The sequence below is a fragment of the Mytilus trossulus genome, chromosome 4 (genome assembly GCF_036588685.1).
Source record: "Mytilus trossulus isolate FHL-02 chromosome 4, PNRI_Mtr1.1.1.hap1, whole genome shotgun sequence".
Lineage (NCBI taxonomy): Eukaryota > Metazoa > Mollusca > Bivalvia > Mytilida > Mytilidae > Mytilus > Mytilus trossulus.
Genome location: NC_086376.1, coordinates 10,784,631 through 10,802,651, shown reverse-complemented (window position 1 = coordinate 10,802,651; position 18,021 = coordinate 10,784,631). Strand labels below are relative to the sequence as shown.

Sequence of the window (18,021 nt, the reverse complement as noted above, 5' to 3'; positions counted from 1 at the left end):
CATAAACAAACGACAACCACTGAATTACAGGCTCCTGACTTGGGACAGGCACATACATAAATGATGTGGCGGGGTTAAACAAGTTAGCGGGATCCCAACCCTCCCCCTACTATGCATTAATTGATGTTTGGTGTTATTGTCTCGGTTAAATAATGTGTCATGTATAATCGTTTATAGTCCAAATAATTATAAAATTGTCTTTCCATACCACCATTGTCATGAAAATTGATTAGACGTTTATTATAAAATAATTGTATAAATTCGAAATTGCATGTAAGGTTCGGTGTTGTTCTGCGATTTGAATGTTGTGTCTACTATGTTATTATTTTTTGTGTGTTTCTCTGTGATGAATGGTCTCGGACTTGTATGCATTTGTGCCGTGTTCCTGTCCCGTAGTGTTGTCATTATAGCGATAAATATTTTAACATTGTCATGAAGCGGAAGGTTTTGCTAGCCATTAAACCAGGTTGACCCACCATTTTGTTTTAAATGTTATGTGCTAAGTCAGGAATATATGGCGGTTGTTATCAAATAGTTCGGTTCTATGAATGTTTGCGCTTTTTTTTTGTTGCACTTCAATGTTTCTGTTGTTCCTTTATATTGTCCTCCTCTTTTTGTTGATGTTTCCCTCGGTTTTAGTTTGAAACCCGGATATGTTTTGTCTCAATCGATTTATGACTTTTGAAGACCGGTATAATACTGTTGCCTTTATTTATTTACAAAGCTGACCTGTGATTTTTTTCGTACTCCAGAAAGTTATAACATAGCTTACATGTATGTGCAGCCATTCATCTAGGTATACGCCCAAAAGTTGCAAAAGGATTTATCTCGTATGAAAAGTATTTTAATATATCTATTATTATGAACTCCTTCCAAAAAGTAACAACTCACTGTTACCCTTTACAGGTTTGTATGATCTTCACAACAGATAAATAATCTTGCAACAAAATTATTCATTTTGATAAGGATTATTGGAAACTACTATATTGGAATTTTAATTTAAAACTAACAAAAAAAATACTTTAGAAACCAGTCAATATAAATTACCTTTGTACTGACTAATTCCTAGATGCTAGACATACTCTTTGTTGGATAAGTATATACTTTGTAAACAGTTAGAATTTATTATCACCTAATTATATATCTTCTAACAGGTAATAAGGGCACTATCCGCTGTCAAAATTTAACCTAGGTTAAGGAAAGTAAGTCAAACAACATACGAAGGCGATTTTAGTGCGCAAAGGTGAAGTGCAAGTTAGTGCCATCATTCACTAGAAACTCCTAGATGGATCTTTATGCGAAAAATGTAATAAGTATGTAAAAAGAGAACAGTTAGTTTACCTTGGGAATGTCGATTTTTTTTGTTGAAACACGCTCTTCGAAGGTTGTAAATCAAGAAATCAAGAATGTTTGAAACATTGATCATATACAAAATAGGAGTTATCGCTCACTAAGAAAATATATTTGTATCTACCTTGGACATCCTTTATAATGAAATGATGGAGGACCGACTATTAAAGTTTGCCCTTATTTGGAATTGGGTGGTGAATACAGCTTAATCATATTGTGTGAGGTAAAGCCCTGGGCAAGAATTGGATCAGTTGATTCAATCTTTCCAAAATTACTTATGTGGTTTTGTTTTTTGTCCAACTATGATGAAATGAATACATTGTAAAGTTTATTCCATTAATTACAATCAGTTTTTGTGGGGTTTGTGTTGTTCGGTCTTTAGTTTTTATGTTGTGATTTGTAAACTGTTGTTCGTCTTTTGGTTCTTTTCTTTTTTGGTAATGGCGTTGTCAGTTTATTTTCAGGACAGATGCTCAACACTATCTGTTAACTCTGATACACTGTAATTGAAATAACAATAGCTCAGAAGCTCCTCATACCAAAACAGATAAAATACAAATGTTTTATGCTAATGTTATCTTATTCGTGTTGTAAAGGAATAAAATATGTGTTGTAAAGGAATAAAATATATAAGTTATAGAGAATTATTTTATTTATTTTGATTTTTGAAACAAACAGGTGCATTGCAAAATTATACATAACAAATTAAATCACTTGAAAACAAGCAGTACACAATTTTATCAGCAGTATTATTGTAGCATTTTATGTTGTAATAATCATTTAATAATGCACAATATTTTTCAGAAATTGCTTTAAAAACAATTCCTAAAAATTCAATCACAATAAATCTTTGTATAATATTCTATATCAAACACAAACAATAAACATATACTATAGAAAACTTCTGTAGATTCAAAATCAATTCCTCAGTTAATTACAGATAATATTCTCAAAAAAAATAATTAGTATATCAAAAATATTTAACATTAAACAAATCATCCTTGATGAGTTAAACATTTATATAAAATTAACTTGAAAGCTCCAAACCACTAGCTTAAAGTATACATTTTTTAATATAATAAGCACAGAAACCATAATTTTTAAATCAATTAATTTCACTGTTCATCTAACAGTACACATCTATCTTAACCCTTACTAAGCTTAAATACTTCAGTACATAAACTGTAGAATAAGAAATATAAATACCCTTTCACATTCTCTTCCCCCCCAAAAAAAAAAAATTAACCTAAAAATAATGTAGTATTAAATATGGAAAAACCTATTCTGTAACATCAGATTTTACAATGTATAGCATAATTGTGAAAACAGTCAACATTTTAAACAAACAAGTCTACCTCTTTTTAAATACAACATACACAAACATAAAATATATATGAAACAGATTTGGAATGCATGAAAATACATTTAGACTAGGATAAAGAGTATTACAAGTATTTTAAGAACATATGAAAGGCAGACAGTGTAAAAAGGTAGTTTAATGTTAATATATGAATCATGGTTTTTACATGTACTGTGAAAACTTTATAAATGAAACACCAGGCACACACTTGTAGTACTTCATCATTATACAGTGACTGTACCTTTCTTTCTGAGAATCAATACTTTTTTTACAATGTGCTGGAAAAGTTGTTCACTTAATGTGCTTCTACATATAGTGAAATCTGCCTACTACTGATATGCAGAATTTTCACCGAAACAATCAAAATCTTGTGAAAATCCTTACACACCAATATGAGAACTTGTAATTTAATTTTTAATCATGATATTTAAGAACTATAGAATTAGTCTTCAAATATTAAAGTCAGTTTTCTATTTTCAAGCAACATATGGAAAGGAAGTGTTTTTCAACGAAAAATAATTAAAAAAAATTGATAGCTAAAATACAGAAATTGATCTCAAAACCATTTGTCTGTAAGCTCACAGAGAATTCAAAGACTTGTTAAGACAGCCATGCATTGTGTTACAATAATTCACTTTATGTATTTTAAAATTTTGAAGCTTCCTTTTTTATTTATGATTCTAGGGTATATCCCTGAAAATGTCTTAGTTATATAAGTCATTATTTTTCCTATTCCTGATAAGTTTTTCATTGATTGATTGAAATATTGAGAAAAACCTCACTAATTTCTGTACAGGCTTTGTCTCTTTTCAAACCAATGTTTAAAATGCTTAAGCGGTTACCAACATAAAGTTTTTTCAAACTTATTTAGTAAATTCCTAGGACATACTCCTCTCCTTTTATATTAGGAAAATGTGTTGGTCTTCTTAAAATTTTCAGCGTGTTAAGAACATCCTTCGTTGGATAGGCCTTGCTCTGCCAGTCATCTGATTCTTGTTTACCAATCACATCAATTGTATTTGACCTCAGAAGGGCATTCCTGTACATAAAGGAAGAAAAGTCTTCACAAAGATGTAAGGTTACTTCATCTTTTCCTTTGACATTATCTTCATATTTCTTCTTTTTGTTTACATCTGAGATATGTCGAGATTTGAACACCATTGGTCTGTCTTGTCTTGTAGGATCGTTTGACAGGTATCTATCGATAACTTCATCCGGGAGATTTGGTTTTTGGATCTTCATTGATTTCAGCTTTCTATGTTTGGAGTTTTCATCTATGACATTAACTTTGGGTGCAAATTTCCCATCATAATACATTGTAGCCGATTTATTCTTTGGCATCATGGTATACATATCTCGTGGGTACTCATCTGTAAGGTTAGTAATGTAGCCTGGTTTAGGTGGATGTAATGCTAGTCTCCAGTCATAAGGATGTTCTATAGCTGTTCTAGCTCTTGGCTTTTTTTCTAGATTTTCCTTCTCTTCAGACTTTGATGCCTCTTCTGAGCTACGGAATGAAAACCCTCTTACGTATTTGGAGCCAGGTGTTGGTGTACTTGCATTTTCAAATGATACATGAATCTTACTGTCGGAATCTTTATCTCTAGAATACATTTGGTCTTGAGGTGGTGCTTTACTATTTGGTTTTTGTAATGGTTCCCTCTTACCCTTGGTCTGCTCCATTTCCTCTTTGGTTCTAGGATCAGGTAGATTTTTCTTCTTTAGCCAATCCTGGTATGATTTCTCACCATAGAATTCTTGTGCCTTTTGCAAGTCTTCAGCTTCTTCTAGTTCTTTCAACACTTGCTGCATTTTCAATTGTTTAAGCTGTCCCATCTCTTTAGCGACACCATCCTTGTCCTGGTGCCATAGTTCTGCGGCCAGAATTCTGAAATAAGACCATTTTAACAATTAAATATGCTTTTAAATGCCAAGCAGCAAAGTGACTTTATCATTGAATTTTATCATCTTGAGTTTGACAGATATTTTGTATAAAAATGTCTTTTGTTGCACTTCATGTAAACAAAGCAAAAGTGTCAGACAATAGACCACAGCTGAGGGCGCAGGGCTAAATGATCTCCATGGAAAATACCAATGCTTATTAATAACTTCATACCAAATACAATTGACTTACTTCAAGTGGTTCCCTTGAACTGACCTAATCACAAACTTTACCATGCATGTATATGTAAACTATGACAAAAGTTTCAAAGTCAATAGTCTATGACTGAAGGGAACAGCTAGTCCATTACCAATTAAATGTATTTGACAATGATCAAATGATTCCAGTGAAAGACATGTTACACTAATACATATATAGCATCATTCAATATATAATGGGATTGTTTTATAATGTACCTTCATTTCATATCCACTTTTTTTAAAAGCTTAGTATCTAAATACCTTGCACATTTTTTATGTCCCCATAATTTGGCCAGATCCAGTGGAGTATGGCCACGACAGTCTTTTCCATCAATCTGGGCCTCAACCTCAATCAATAATTTCAAACACTGAACATGACCTTCTGAAGCTGCTTGGTGCACAGGTGTTATCCCATCATTGTTAACACTGAAAGATTTTAGTATATAACTGAAACATACTATATGTATTTACATAACGTCTTGAGGTTTTGACACATCAGCAGCTATCACTTGGCATAAATATCTACAATATCTAGGTAAAGGTTATGATAAACAAGTTTTCATATCAAATGTTGAGCTTGAAATTTCCCTAATATCTTTTAAAATATAGTGCTGCTATCCAATTTAAACCAGTTAAATGTCAGATTTCAAAAATAATTCTCTTATTTTTCATTTATCAGGCATCTGTTTTTGGGGTTGTTTTTTTCAAATAAACTGCTTACATAATTCACTGATAGTGATTATCCTTTAAATAAAACAGAAGTTTAGACATAATATTTTTAATTTTACAAGTAAACTGTACTATTTTTTTCAAAAAGAGGAAGTATTTATTCTTATTTTCAAATTTTAAAAATCTTATTTTCAAATTAAATGAAATCACCAAAATTTTCAAATATTCTATGCTTACTTTTATAAATTCTGTTAAACCGTACTCTGCATCAAATATGTAATAAAGCAGTTAAATTTATAACATGCAACTCATTTCGGCAAAACTTTTAGGAATTTTGGTTCTCAATGCTCTATAACTTCGTACTTTATTTGGCCTTTTTAACTTTTTTGGATTCGAGCATCATTGATGAGTCTTTTGTAGACGAAACGCGCGTCTGGCGTATATGTTCCGGACCAAATGAGTATTTGGACCATACGCGTATGGTCATGACCATATGCGTATACTCATATGGTCCGACCCCGACCATACGCGTATGGTCTGACCGTACGCGTATGGTCGGACCATATGAGTATTATACTCGTTTGGTTACTAACGGGCTGGACCATATGAGTATTTGGACCATATAGGTATTTTTTCAAATGTACAATAGAAATAATACGTATTAATTTTACATTTCAAAAGCTACATAAACATTAAATATTGATGCCACAGTCAGTTAATCTTAGTTTTCATCGCTAATTGTATTTGTATATGCTTTTGTATACTTAGAATGACATTCACACGGTACCATACATGTAGCCTTTCTGCGATTGCTTGTTTTGGCTGTGTGAAGTGATATCGACTCGGACAATTCCGATGTGTCTACGGTGTTTTTAAGAAACTCTAGATCTCCAATATCATAAAATGAATATCACAGATCAAATTAAATAAAGGCAGTAGCTATTGCATTGCTCTTAAATGCTATTTAAAAATAAAGAAACATACACTTTTAATATTTGAACAAAATATATTTTAAAAAAAATATCATGATCTTTAAAAAAAATATCATGATCCTTGCCAGTGATGTCACCTTCTTTAAACAATAAAATTCCTTTTACAATATGTTCATTTGATTTTGACATCTTCTCCTAATTGTACTTACAAATAGTAAGTAATATTAACTGTGTGAAACTGTTTTTTTATAAGTTTTCCTTTATTTATAATAAAATGACATTTTAGTGACGTAACAACCAAGAAGGGTCACACCTGATGAAGAGTTTAAAAGTATACTTGTTGATTAACCCGACCATACGCGTACAGTCCGACCATACGCGTATGGTCGGACCATATGAGTATATACCCATATGGTCATGACCATACGCGTATGGTCCAGATACTCATATGGTCCGGATTATATATACTTAATTTAGTCCTGGTATCTATGATGAGTTTATTTTCAAAAAGGCTACATCAAGACTTATATAACTAAAGTACAATGACATGACTTACACAGAAGGATTAGCTTTTATGTCTACTAGGTACTTTAAACATTACAATGACATGACTTACACAGAAGGATTAGCTTTTTTGTCCACTAGGTACTTTAGACATTCCAATGCCCTCTTTCCCGTCTGATTACTTATACTCAAGTGAACTGCTCTCCACCCAGTTGTACTAGGCAAGTTTATATTATATTTGTACTTCTCAACAAGTAGCTTCAGGCATTCCAGTCTACCATGGATGGCTGCTAAATGTAAAGCTGAAAGACCCTGAAAATAGAAAGCTACATTGTATATTATACATGTACATGACAAATGATGAAAATAAAAAACATGAGTACATAAGATAACTCATCAACCAATGAGAAGATGTATTGGCAATGAGATACACTATGCCAGAGTCCAAATGACATAGAAGTATAATGTATACATGTGCAAATAATGTAGTTCACTGTAAGGCCTTAGTCATTGAGCAAAATTCATACTGTATAGTGAACTATAAAAGGCCCTGAAACGACAAATGTAAAAATGTTTTTAAGAGAAAACTGAATTGGGACAGCTATATATACAGAATATGGCAGGGTTCATATATATGTTCGCTGGCACCTTACCTAACCTGGCATGCCTCTACAATAATTTTTTTTTCCATATTGCCCAATAAGAGTTAGACACTTACATACCAAAACTTACTTGTCTGTATGTTTGTTGACTTTTAAGATGTACATGTATATAGCTATCATTAAATTATTGTTTTCGACTGAAAAAAACTAATTGTAGTCCACCGACTCTACCAATTTCTACAGTCACTATTGGGTTGTTGGGGGCTACAACTGCACACAAATAATGTATATAGTATTTTGTCAGGTGTGTCAATCTACCTGTACAAGTGATTACAGATGTTTAGCCGGATATCCCTCAGACTGTTAAATGTTTAAAAACAGAAGAACCATTTTGATTGTAAAATTTACAAATTTACAAAAAGCCTGAGGGTTAATGTTCTGCAATTGATTATAATTGCTAACAAAAACAGCGGCGGCAGGAGAAACAGAAACAAATTTTGACAACAGCAGCAGGGTACAATTACTTTGTTACTAAAAACATTATAAACCAACAAGTCTGTAACAACAAACAAGCAGTCAAACATTGTAGATCTTAGTAAGACCGACCAGTTCAAAAACTCTATCTTTGTGTAGTAGATTGGAATCACTACAACCAAGAAATTTAAATCTGTCCTCCTCTGCAAGCATGTATAATTTATATGCAGACCAACCTGTCACATAATAGCCAAAAGAAATCTGTAAAGTTCCATATTCAGATGTGGGAAATACTAGTACAGATTTGATGATGGCAGAAGATATGGCCATGATGGCAGAGATCATTTGATGGTCGTGGAAGATATGGCCATGATGGCAGGGATCATTTGATGGTCGTGGAAGATATGGCCATGATGGCAGAGATCATTTGATGGTCGTGGAAGATATGGCCATGATGGCAGAGATCATTTGATGGTCGTGGAAGATATGGCCATGATGGCAGGGATCATTTGATAGTGGCATAATGATGGTGGTGCACTAGTTCAAATAATTATGACTATTTTTAATTTTTTTCTGGGACGCCTTCCAGCCTTGCCAGATGTCATAATTATTTGGACTATCGGTGCACCATTACAAAATAGGTGATGGAGATCCCTGATGTACAAACACAGGTCACTATCAATGCAAATATACCTTGAAAGTGGATCTTCCCGTGGATAAAAACAAGTGACTTGTTTGTGTAAAATACAGATTCATTGGCACTCGGTTTTTTATTTCTATCAACGAGTTTCATTTCTTCATCAAACGCTTACATTTTTGTCAAAGTTGATTTGTCCCTTGGCTTCACGAAGGCTTTGTTTCAGCCATTCTACATCGCCAATTGCAGCTGCCATAAATTCATCATCAGCAATTTTCTTTTCATTGACATTTGCAAAACGTGGACGGCGTTTTCTAGACTTTGCAGAATCTAAACCACTTCCGACTTTTGTAAGATCAGACATCTTGAATTTTTTAACTTAAAGATACTTTAAAAATCACTTAGAGATAGGAAAGATTTCTAAAAAGGAGATTTTTTTTAGGTTTCTATTTCTTCTTTACATTGGCAGCCATTGTTGTTTATGCAGGTGCCCTGAGTGACCAAATCCTATCTCTCTAAACTTTCCCGTACAATTGATAAAAAAGTCCGAGTATATTAATTAAAAAGTAAAAAGGCGGGAATATTTAATTGAATAAAGCGATATATAGACAATATAGACAATAGACAATATTTTATTCGCACAAACACATTTACATTAAATGGTTATGGCATACAAAATTAAGACAATAAACTTACAATAGTTAAATTGATTACAATTATATTAGAGTGACAGTGGTATTCACAGCAAAGAAGAAAAAAGGCTATAAATATCAACAGTTAACACATTATTAATGTTCATGAACAATTGAAAAAAAACCACAAACAACAATTAGGTTGGCATTGCATATTAAAAGAAATACAAGTTATACAGATGTTCTTAATAAAAGACAATCATTAATATACTTTATGGTGATTTTTATAATGACTGGTAGACTGCTATTTAAAAGTACAGTCAAATGCTTAAGTGTTATAGTGGACTGAAATTTAATAAAATTGAAATTAAGATTTTTATTAATATTTTGTATATAGGTATCCCTTAATGATGTATATCATGGACAGATTAAGAAGAAATGGTATTCATCCTCAATTTCTTGTCTGTTACAGGATAAGCAAATGCGTTTACTTCTTTCAATGTTGGTATAACATATATACTGTCTCAACATGGGATTTTGGGTACAGGTGTGCAGCTGGGATTTTAAAAACACCCCCAATTCATATATTGAATAATTGTGAAATCCCTACCTATACATATATTTCACAGCGAAATCATAACCCATTCATATATTTATCAGCTCAAATAGTACATACTTAGTATATGCATCAATTACTACCTATTGATATATTTCCTCGGTAAAATTGCACCCCATTGATATATTTGACGGATCAAAAAAGGGACCCATTCCAGCGGCACATATGTATATACCTTTATATAGGAACTGCAGTGGCGGATCCAGAGGGGGGGGGGTTCCGGGGGTGCGCACCCCCCTTTTTTTTTGCCGATCAATGCATTTGTATCGGGACATATGTTTTGCACCCCCCCCCCCCCCCCTGTGCCCTGGGTTAGCACACCCCTTTCGAAAATTCCTGCATCCGCCCCTGGGAAGAGACCCCCCCCCCCCCCCGTTGTCGGATGCAGCAATTTTTAAAACGAGGGGGTCGATCCAACACAGGATAAAAGCCTTAAAAGGGGTGTTTCAGCTATATATTATGCCACCCATTCAACTTCATTGATCGTCCACTGAAAATTTGGTTTCAACCCCCGGACCCCCTAGATCCGTCACTGAAGAATAATTTGATCGATTTATGAGCCCTGGTTGACATATATATATACTAGTAACTAGCTAGTATACTGAAAAATCCACGCGGTTACAAGTTTACTGGTCTAATTTTAGTCCGATATTAATAATATCGGTATGTCCCCCAGAGTAGACTAGTTTTTCTAGAAACTCATGTCCGTGAAGACAGTTGTCATTTACATTCCTCGGTTAATACATTCATGTACTTTATTTAACTGGAAAGATAGTATTTACATGTTAACAATGGAGTATCTAATTGTTATGTTTCAATGTTGTATTAAACAGTAAATCTTTTTCATAAATTGTATCATCCTCCGACTAATTTTTCTAGGAATTTCATGTCCCGTGTCGTTACTATATTCATCAAAGCTTGTTGGGGACAGGACATTTTTTATTAATAGCCATTGCTTCTTTTTAAAAAATCTGTGAGTTTTTTCGTTTCCAATAATGCATTTGACTCACGGTACATAATATGAACATAGATATACTAGGAATAACTAGAATTTGCTATTTACTATCAATTCCGAGTTTACTATCCACAACAGTTACATATATATATATTGTGTTCATTTTATTATTTTGTACAGGTTATTACACGACATGTATATTACATAGGTACTTGGGGGACATGCAGGACATAATCCAGAATCCCAATGACGTGCATTAGAGCAACTGGATGCCATCATACATGTTATTACTGGTACAAATATGATTGATTGTACCAGTAATTACCTGTACAATTTTTGTTGAGAAAAAGATAATAACTTGTACAACATATTATCTTTGAGTTATGTTTGTTTCTTCTTTTGATTTAAATGTTTTATTAAAAAAAAACTCCTTTTCTGTGGGGTACATGGTCAAGGATGTTTTGTCGATTGTCAGGTTTTTTTGTTTTATTTTACTATTTTCTCTTATTCATTTTTTGTTTGTTTGTTTATTTTTGCATAGTAGATGATTATTCAGTGTAAATATTTTTGAAATGTAAACTTTGTTTGTTTTTCTTTTCTTTTTTGTTAAAGTAAGTGTGTATTAGTGTTATTTTTTAATTGTTACGGAAGATTACAGACAAACGACGGACACAGAGTATAACAACATAAGATAACATGACATCTTGAGCAAATTCAGCTAAACAGCTTGTTGCCACTTAATTACGGACAAATGGTGAAAAGTGACAAAGTCGTTAAAAGCAAAAATAATATGAAACCCTTTTACCATTAATTTTCAAACATAAATCATAATAAAAAGTTGCATATGTAAAATCATATATTGGAAACCAAATTAAAGCATAATAGATCAAATAACCTATTTATTTGCACAAGAGAAGTAAGCATGACATCTGGAATTACATATAATACGTTCAATCTTTTGCTTTTACATGTGCCTGTCTTACAGCTTCCCCGATAACTGTAGTGAACATGGCCTTGGTAACCACATTCTCTGGTATGTCCAACATTGTCAAATCCTCTATCTGAATCTTTTTGATTTGATTTCAACTCATTAAACTAATCATGAGTCAAACTTGTGTTCCTATTTTGTATCCATTTTCGGCAATATTCAGCACAACTCCTTTGATATTTCTACAGTCCATCGGACCTCTCTCTACGATTTGCACTGGTATTATAACATTATCTCATAATTTCGTCCACTTTGCGAATGAGTGTTTCTGTTACATTCAAAACACAATACTGCCCGGCGTAAGAAATATTTTTGAAGTGCTTAATTTGGCTTTCTTTAAATTACTTATTTTCTCTCTGTATCTTACGGATGTGAATACCATTATTAGAAGATTTTTTGGCACAAGTTAATTATTTAATCATATTAAAATTATTTTACAATGTTTTTCATCTTTACACCTTAGTTTTGACTTTTTTATATTTTGCTCATATATTTGTTATCAATACAAAAAGTACACATGTGTTGAAAGTTTATACCTTTAAGGGAAACGATTTGTTGAGAACATCAAATAGCTATAGGCCAAGGTAGAATAAAGATTTGTACAAGTTTATATTATCTTTTTCTCAGTAAAAATTGTACGAGTAATTACTTGTACAATTGTATTTGTACAGGTTATAACTTGTATGATGGTCTCATACAAATTACTTGTATAAAATGTTTGTAAGGTAATAACCTGTACGAAATAATAACATGTACACGACATGTATATTACATAGGTACTTGGGGGACATGCAGGACATCATCCAGAATCCCAATGACGTGCGCATGCATTAGAGCAAATTGATGCGCAAATTCCATACCGTATAGTCAACTTTTATAGTAAACCCAAAAATGTGATAACACAGGCGAGAAGACATACACATTGGCTGATTTAGAACAAACAACTAACTAACGAAATACAAAAATAAATGAATTGCAGAACGTTGTACGGCGAATTGCAAAATAACAACTTTTGTCTGTACGGAGTCTTGCAATATGTAATTTGCAACTCAAAGATGAAATTGATCACTGTGTATATAATATCAAGATACGATTATTTGTCCATAGTAAAGCTTTATTGGCTTAAATATATATACTAAACAAACTACATATCAAATATTGTAAAATATATGCCGTTAATTTCGGTCAGATGTCGTTGTTGTGTACCGTATTCGACTTTCATGTATTTGAAAGTAAAATGCTTTTTTCCAACCATTCTTCCGTCGCTATCTTTAGCAATATTCGTATTCGTTTCACTGATAGTGTATGTCAAAAAAATTCGTCTCGTTTGTATTTTGTTTTGCGTCATTTGAAACTGTGATGATTTTCCTTAATGGACTGTCCTTTGGTATAAAACTGGGTTTTGAAACATGTATTGTTTCAGATGTTTTATTGGCAGAAATAGTCCAGCCATTATCTATACATACTTCTGGTATAATTTTGAAGTTTAATGTTCACATCAATACAGGGGCGGATCCAGCCATTTAAAAAAGGGGGCTCTCAACCCAGGATAAAGGGGGGGGGGTCCAACTATATGTCCCATTCAAATGCATTGATCTGCCAAAAAAAGGGGTTCCAACCCCCGGAACCCCCTCCCCCCTCTGGATCCGCCACTGCAATAGCTTGATATCCTTCTCATAATGCTGATCTATCATGTGTTGAACAAAGGGGGAACGGTAGGTTCTACAACAAAGGGGGAACGGTAGGTGGTAGATTATACAACAAAGGGGTAACGGTAGGTTCTACGAAGCAGTAGCCGCATTTTTATTTCATTTTATCTGAAAGTTGAAAGAGAATTCATTCACTTAATTAATGGTTTAAAATTTTCAATTCGGAAAAAAACCTCCTGTCCGGTTATCTCCGATCTTCTCTCCACCTATAACTCTGACATCCCTGAAAGGTTCACCACTCAGTATACGCAAATGCTGACTAATGTTGTATGGTTATATACTTATAAGCATTGTGTATAATTTCCATATCATTTGCATGGTTGAGGCAATCTAAAGTTTTAGAACAGAAACGACTGATTTAGATTTTTTTTTCATTTATAAAAAAGACCATATGATACCACAAGAAAGGTAAAAGTGACGCTACCCGCAATTTCTAACTTGATCTGTGTTTTGTGGTGATAAGCATTGCATATAAGTTTGGTTAATGTCGGACGGACATGGGTAACACGAAACGCTACTTCAGGGGCATAAAACAGGCCAGTGAAACGGTGACATGCCTTTCCGAAAGTTACAACATTTGCCAGCTTGTGTATAATATAAAAAATATAAAAAAGATGTGGTATGATTGCCAATGAGACAACTGTCCACAAGAGACCAAAATGACACAGAAATTAACAACTGTAGGTCACCGTACGGCCTTCTACAATGAGCAAAGCCCATACTCCATAGTCAGCTATAAAAGGCCCGTATTATATATAAGCCGTATTTATATTGTATACATCGGGTATGCAAAAGATGTAATAGGATTGTGTTCAAGCCTTATATTCATTGTGTATCTTAAATGTTGTCAAGTGAACTGTATTTCATCAAATGCATGATTAGATACTTTAACCGAACTTCATTTTCTCATACGGTAAATTTGTCAACACTTTATTTTCTTAACCATTTGATTGAATGATTCGATCTACAAAAAGAAAAAAAATGAAATTTTGAGTGAAATCGATGAACATGCATTTGACAGCTATTTTCATTGTCCCTTTAAAACAAGGCAACCGTTTATTAAGAAAGTATGGCCGAACTGGCACAGGGACTTTCTTATTCAGTATAGAAAGTCCAGGCTGACTGGCAGTATGACCGAAACGTCTTGCATCGATTGATAACACAACACAGACAACGATCTAAGATTGATCTGTAATAGCAGATATATACAATACAAGCGCTCCTGATTTGAACCAGACGCAATACATACCAGCAGTATCAAATACAAGGTATGATTTAATAAAATTTATAGGGCGAAACGACTCAGGGTGCAAACCAAATTAGGGGCGAAATATTATAAAGAGCTTCATTGATTCAGATCTGTAATTTCCCCTTTGCTAAATATAGAATCCTTCAGCGATAAGAATGAAAACGGAAAGAAAAGAGGAAAGTTGAATGAAAATATCCATAATATGTTTTCCAAATAAGAGCCAATATCCAGAGAACAACAATAGCAGTCACAAGACTTGTTATTAGATAAATCTCGTCTTTGTAGATAAAATAAACAGGTATGTATAGTGCATAATAATTTGGTAACTAATTGGTTATATACAGACCAAGGATTTGTACCATACAAATCCTTGTACAGACTACGTATACACTACATTACTCAGCTTTCATTTACTGATAGTGATAGTGATACTGGCTGCGACTACTTTGTTATAGTAGTCTCAGGCTAATAGATATATATAGTTCAAGATGGAAAACCAGAGGTGGATTAATTAGGGGGAGCAGTGATCAACAGGGGCGGATCCAGCCATTTCAAAAAGGGGGGTTCCTAACCCAGGACAAAGGGGGGGTTCCAACTACATGTCCCCATTTAAATGCATTGATCGTCGTAAAAAAAAGGGGGGTTCCAAACCCCGGACCCCCCCCCCCCCTGGATCCGCGCCTGATCAACCACCCCCCACCCACCAAAAAATGGTTGATTATATTGGAAATCACTAAAGCATGTCTGGAGTGGATCCCCTCTTAGTCAGTCAGTGGTCCACCTCTTATGAAAATTTCTGGATCTGGCACAGAAAAATGTAATATATCAGAGGTTTCAAAGGTTTCTTGGACCCTACATGTATGTTTTCTTTTGGTGCAGGAATTATTTAATCATTACTTGTCCAGTCAGTGTTTTAACAGTATTTTACCTTATGAGTACTTCAAAATTCATCTACATTGTCACTGGTACTGGTCATTTGGTTCAGAAAATGATCATGAAATTTTACAGGTTCAAACCATTAATTACTGGACATTGCCACATGTCCAACCGACTTTGGGAAAGACCAATTTATCCTTTATTGAAGGTTATATAGACATTCATTCTTTTCTGACATTACTTGTAAGTTTGATTATTCAATAAAGGATAGCAACAAAAAATTTAAATAAGAAAGAAAAGAAAAAAAACATCAAAAACAAGAAAAGAAAAAAAAACAGTACAGTATATGCATGACAGTACACCACAAAGGAAAAGCAATTGTTGTATGACAAAAACAAAATTTTTAAATATTGGTTAATTCCTGAGTGTACAATGTACATGATGTATATCCTTTACATTATTTCATGATATTTGATGATGTATAAAATTGTGAACTTCTATTAACATTTCAATCTTTGTTAAATTTTCAGTGCATTAAGAAGAATGGAATCAAAGATAGGAGGAAAGTGTGCCATGTGTGGCTACAATGCATTAGTGAAGCATGATGGGTATATGGTTTGTGAAGAATGTGGTACTATCAACAATGAAGACATGATCACATCTGAGTTTCAAGATTATGAAGGTTACCAATCAGCATCACAGAACAAGTGGATCATGAATGATAAAAAGAAACATCTTGCCCACTTTGATGGAAAGGTTCCAGATGGCAAAAAAGAAGGCCTTTCACATATTAAAATATACAGTAAATTATTGACTTTTTCTTCAGATATGGTAGAAAGGGCAGAAAATATGTTTTCTCTCTTATATAAAGACGAGGAGGTCATACATACAGTAATGGCGACAAAAGAAGCACTGGCATCGGCATGTTTATTTGTTGAAGGACGAAAGTTTGGTCAAGTAATATCAATCAAAGAATTCAGCAAGGTTACAGGAGTTAAAGTAGGTCTATTAGTCAAGGAAATAAATTTTATAAAAAAAAAATTTTGCATCACATTACCAAAATCAACAATTGCAGAAATGTGTGTTGAAATTGCATTGAAGAATAACATTGAACCAGATGTTAGACGAGCTGCACAGGAAATTATATTATTGTGTGATAGAGCATGGTTAGTAACAGGTCGTCAGCCTCAAAAGATTATTTGGGCAGCTTTTTATATAGCAGTAAAATCAAATTCTTTGGATGAAAACAGGAAATTAACACAAACAAACTTTTTGAAAAATCATGGCCTGAAATTTAATGTTCAGGACAAAGAAAGACTAAATGAAATTTTAGAAATTTTAAAGGATATTGGTGACACAATACCTTGGGCTTCAAATAAAAACAAAAAGGATTTTGTATATCACAATCTGAATGACATTTTGAAATACAGTAGGATGGCATTGATGGAAAAAAGAATGAAATTTTTAAAAGAAATGGAAAATTCACAAAATATACAAAATGGAGATGGTGATGAACATGATGAATCCACTTCTCAAAAACGAAAATTACAATCCGGAGATGAAGAAAATATCGACATTTTTCAACCCCCAATACTAAAGAAAGTCAGGCTTCCTCCAGTAAATGAGGACTTAACTATTCCACCTTCTATCAATGTTGACTGCGATATTGAAGACATGGGCAGTGATATTGATGAAGAATTAGATGGCTACTTACGCTCACCAGAGGAAGTCAAACAAATGGAAATTGCAAGAGCTTTAATAATTGATTAACCATCATGTTGCTTTAAGTTAATTCTTATCTGACATTTACCTGAAAATACTCAGTTAACATTATCATTTCGTTTAAAATGTTTAAAGTGCTAATCAATTATTTTTTTCAAATGTATTTTTCTGCTTTTTCTTTGAATTCAACTATATGCTCCCATTCAAATGCATTGATCATCCAAAAAAAAGGGGGGGTTCCAACCCCCAGAACCGGAATTTGTGTGGATCAAAATATAATCTTTTGTTTGATTTATCCTTTTTCAATCCATTAATCATTTAAATGAATTTGTCTATGCAGTTTCATTGGAGAAGATTTTGGTAAAAGATTACAAAAACTTCTGAATAATTGTTAAATATTGAATATAAAGGGCAATAACTCCTTAAGGGGTCAATTGATAATTTGGTTTGTGTTGACTTATTTGTAGAATTTACTTTCAAGTTTTCTGAATGTTATTGCTGTTAAGTTTATCTCCACATTTATCTATGATTATTTTTAAGAAAATAAAATTGGTTATCCAAGGGCAGCAACCCAACTATGGGTAGTTTGAAAATGTCAGGGCGC

General features: G+C 33.2%; 2 protein-coding genes across 2 annotated transcripts; one reads left to right on the top strand and one right to left on the bottom strand.

The window, feature by feature from the left end:
* Positions 1 to 2,077: 2,077 nt before the first annotated feature.
* On the bottom strand, positions 2,078 to 9,182 carry LOC134714652 (ankyrin repeat domain-containing protein 53-like). The gene is made up of 4 exons (XM_063576081.1): positions 8,846 to 9,182; positions 7,070 to 7,269; positions 5,114 to 5,278; positions 2,078 to 4,598 (listed from the first exon to the last, which is right to left on the bottom strand). Exons 1-4 carry the CDS (start codon positions 9,032 to 9,034, stop codon positions 3,578 to 3,580), a joined length of 1,575 nt encoding a protein of 524 aa, XP_063432151.1. The 5' UTR covers positions 9,035 to 9,182; the 3' UTR covers positions 2,078 to 3,577.
* Positions 9,183 to 14,955: 5,773 nt separating this feature from the next.
* Positions 14,956 to 17,593, top strand: LOC134714651 (transcription factor IIIB 50 kDa subunit-like). Its single transcript, XM_063576080.1, has 2 exons — positions 14,956 to 15,117; positions 16,226 to 17,593. The coding sequence occupies exon 2, from the start codon at positions 16,239 to 16,241 to the stop codon at positions 17,463 to 17,465; it is 1,227 nt and encodes a 408-aa protein (XP_063432150.1). The 5' UTR covers positions 14,956 to 15,117; positions 16,226 to 16,238; the 3' UTR covers positions 17,466 to 17,593.
* The last annotated feature ends 428 nt before the right edge of the window (positions 17,594 to 18,021 follow it).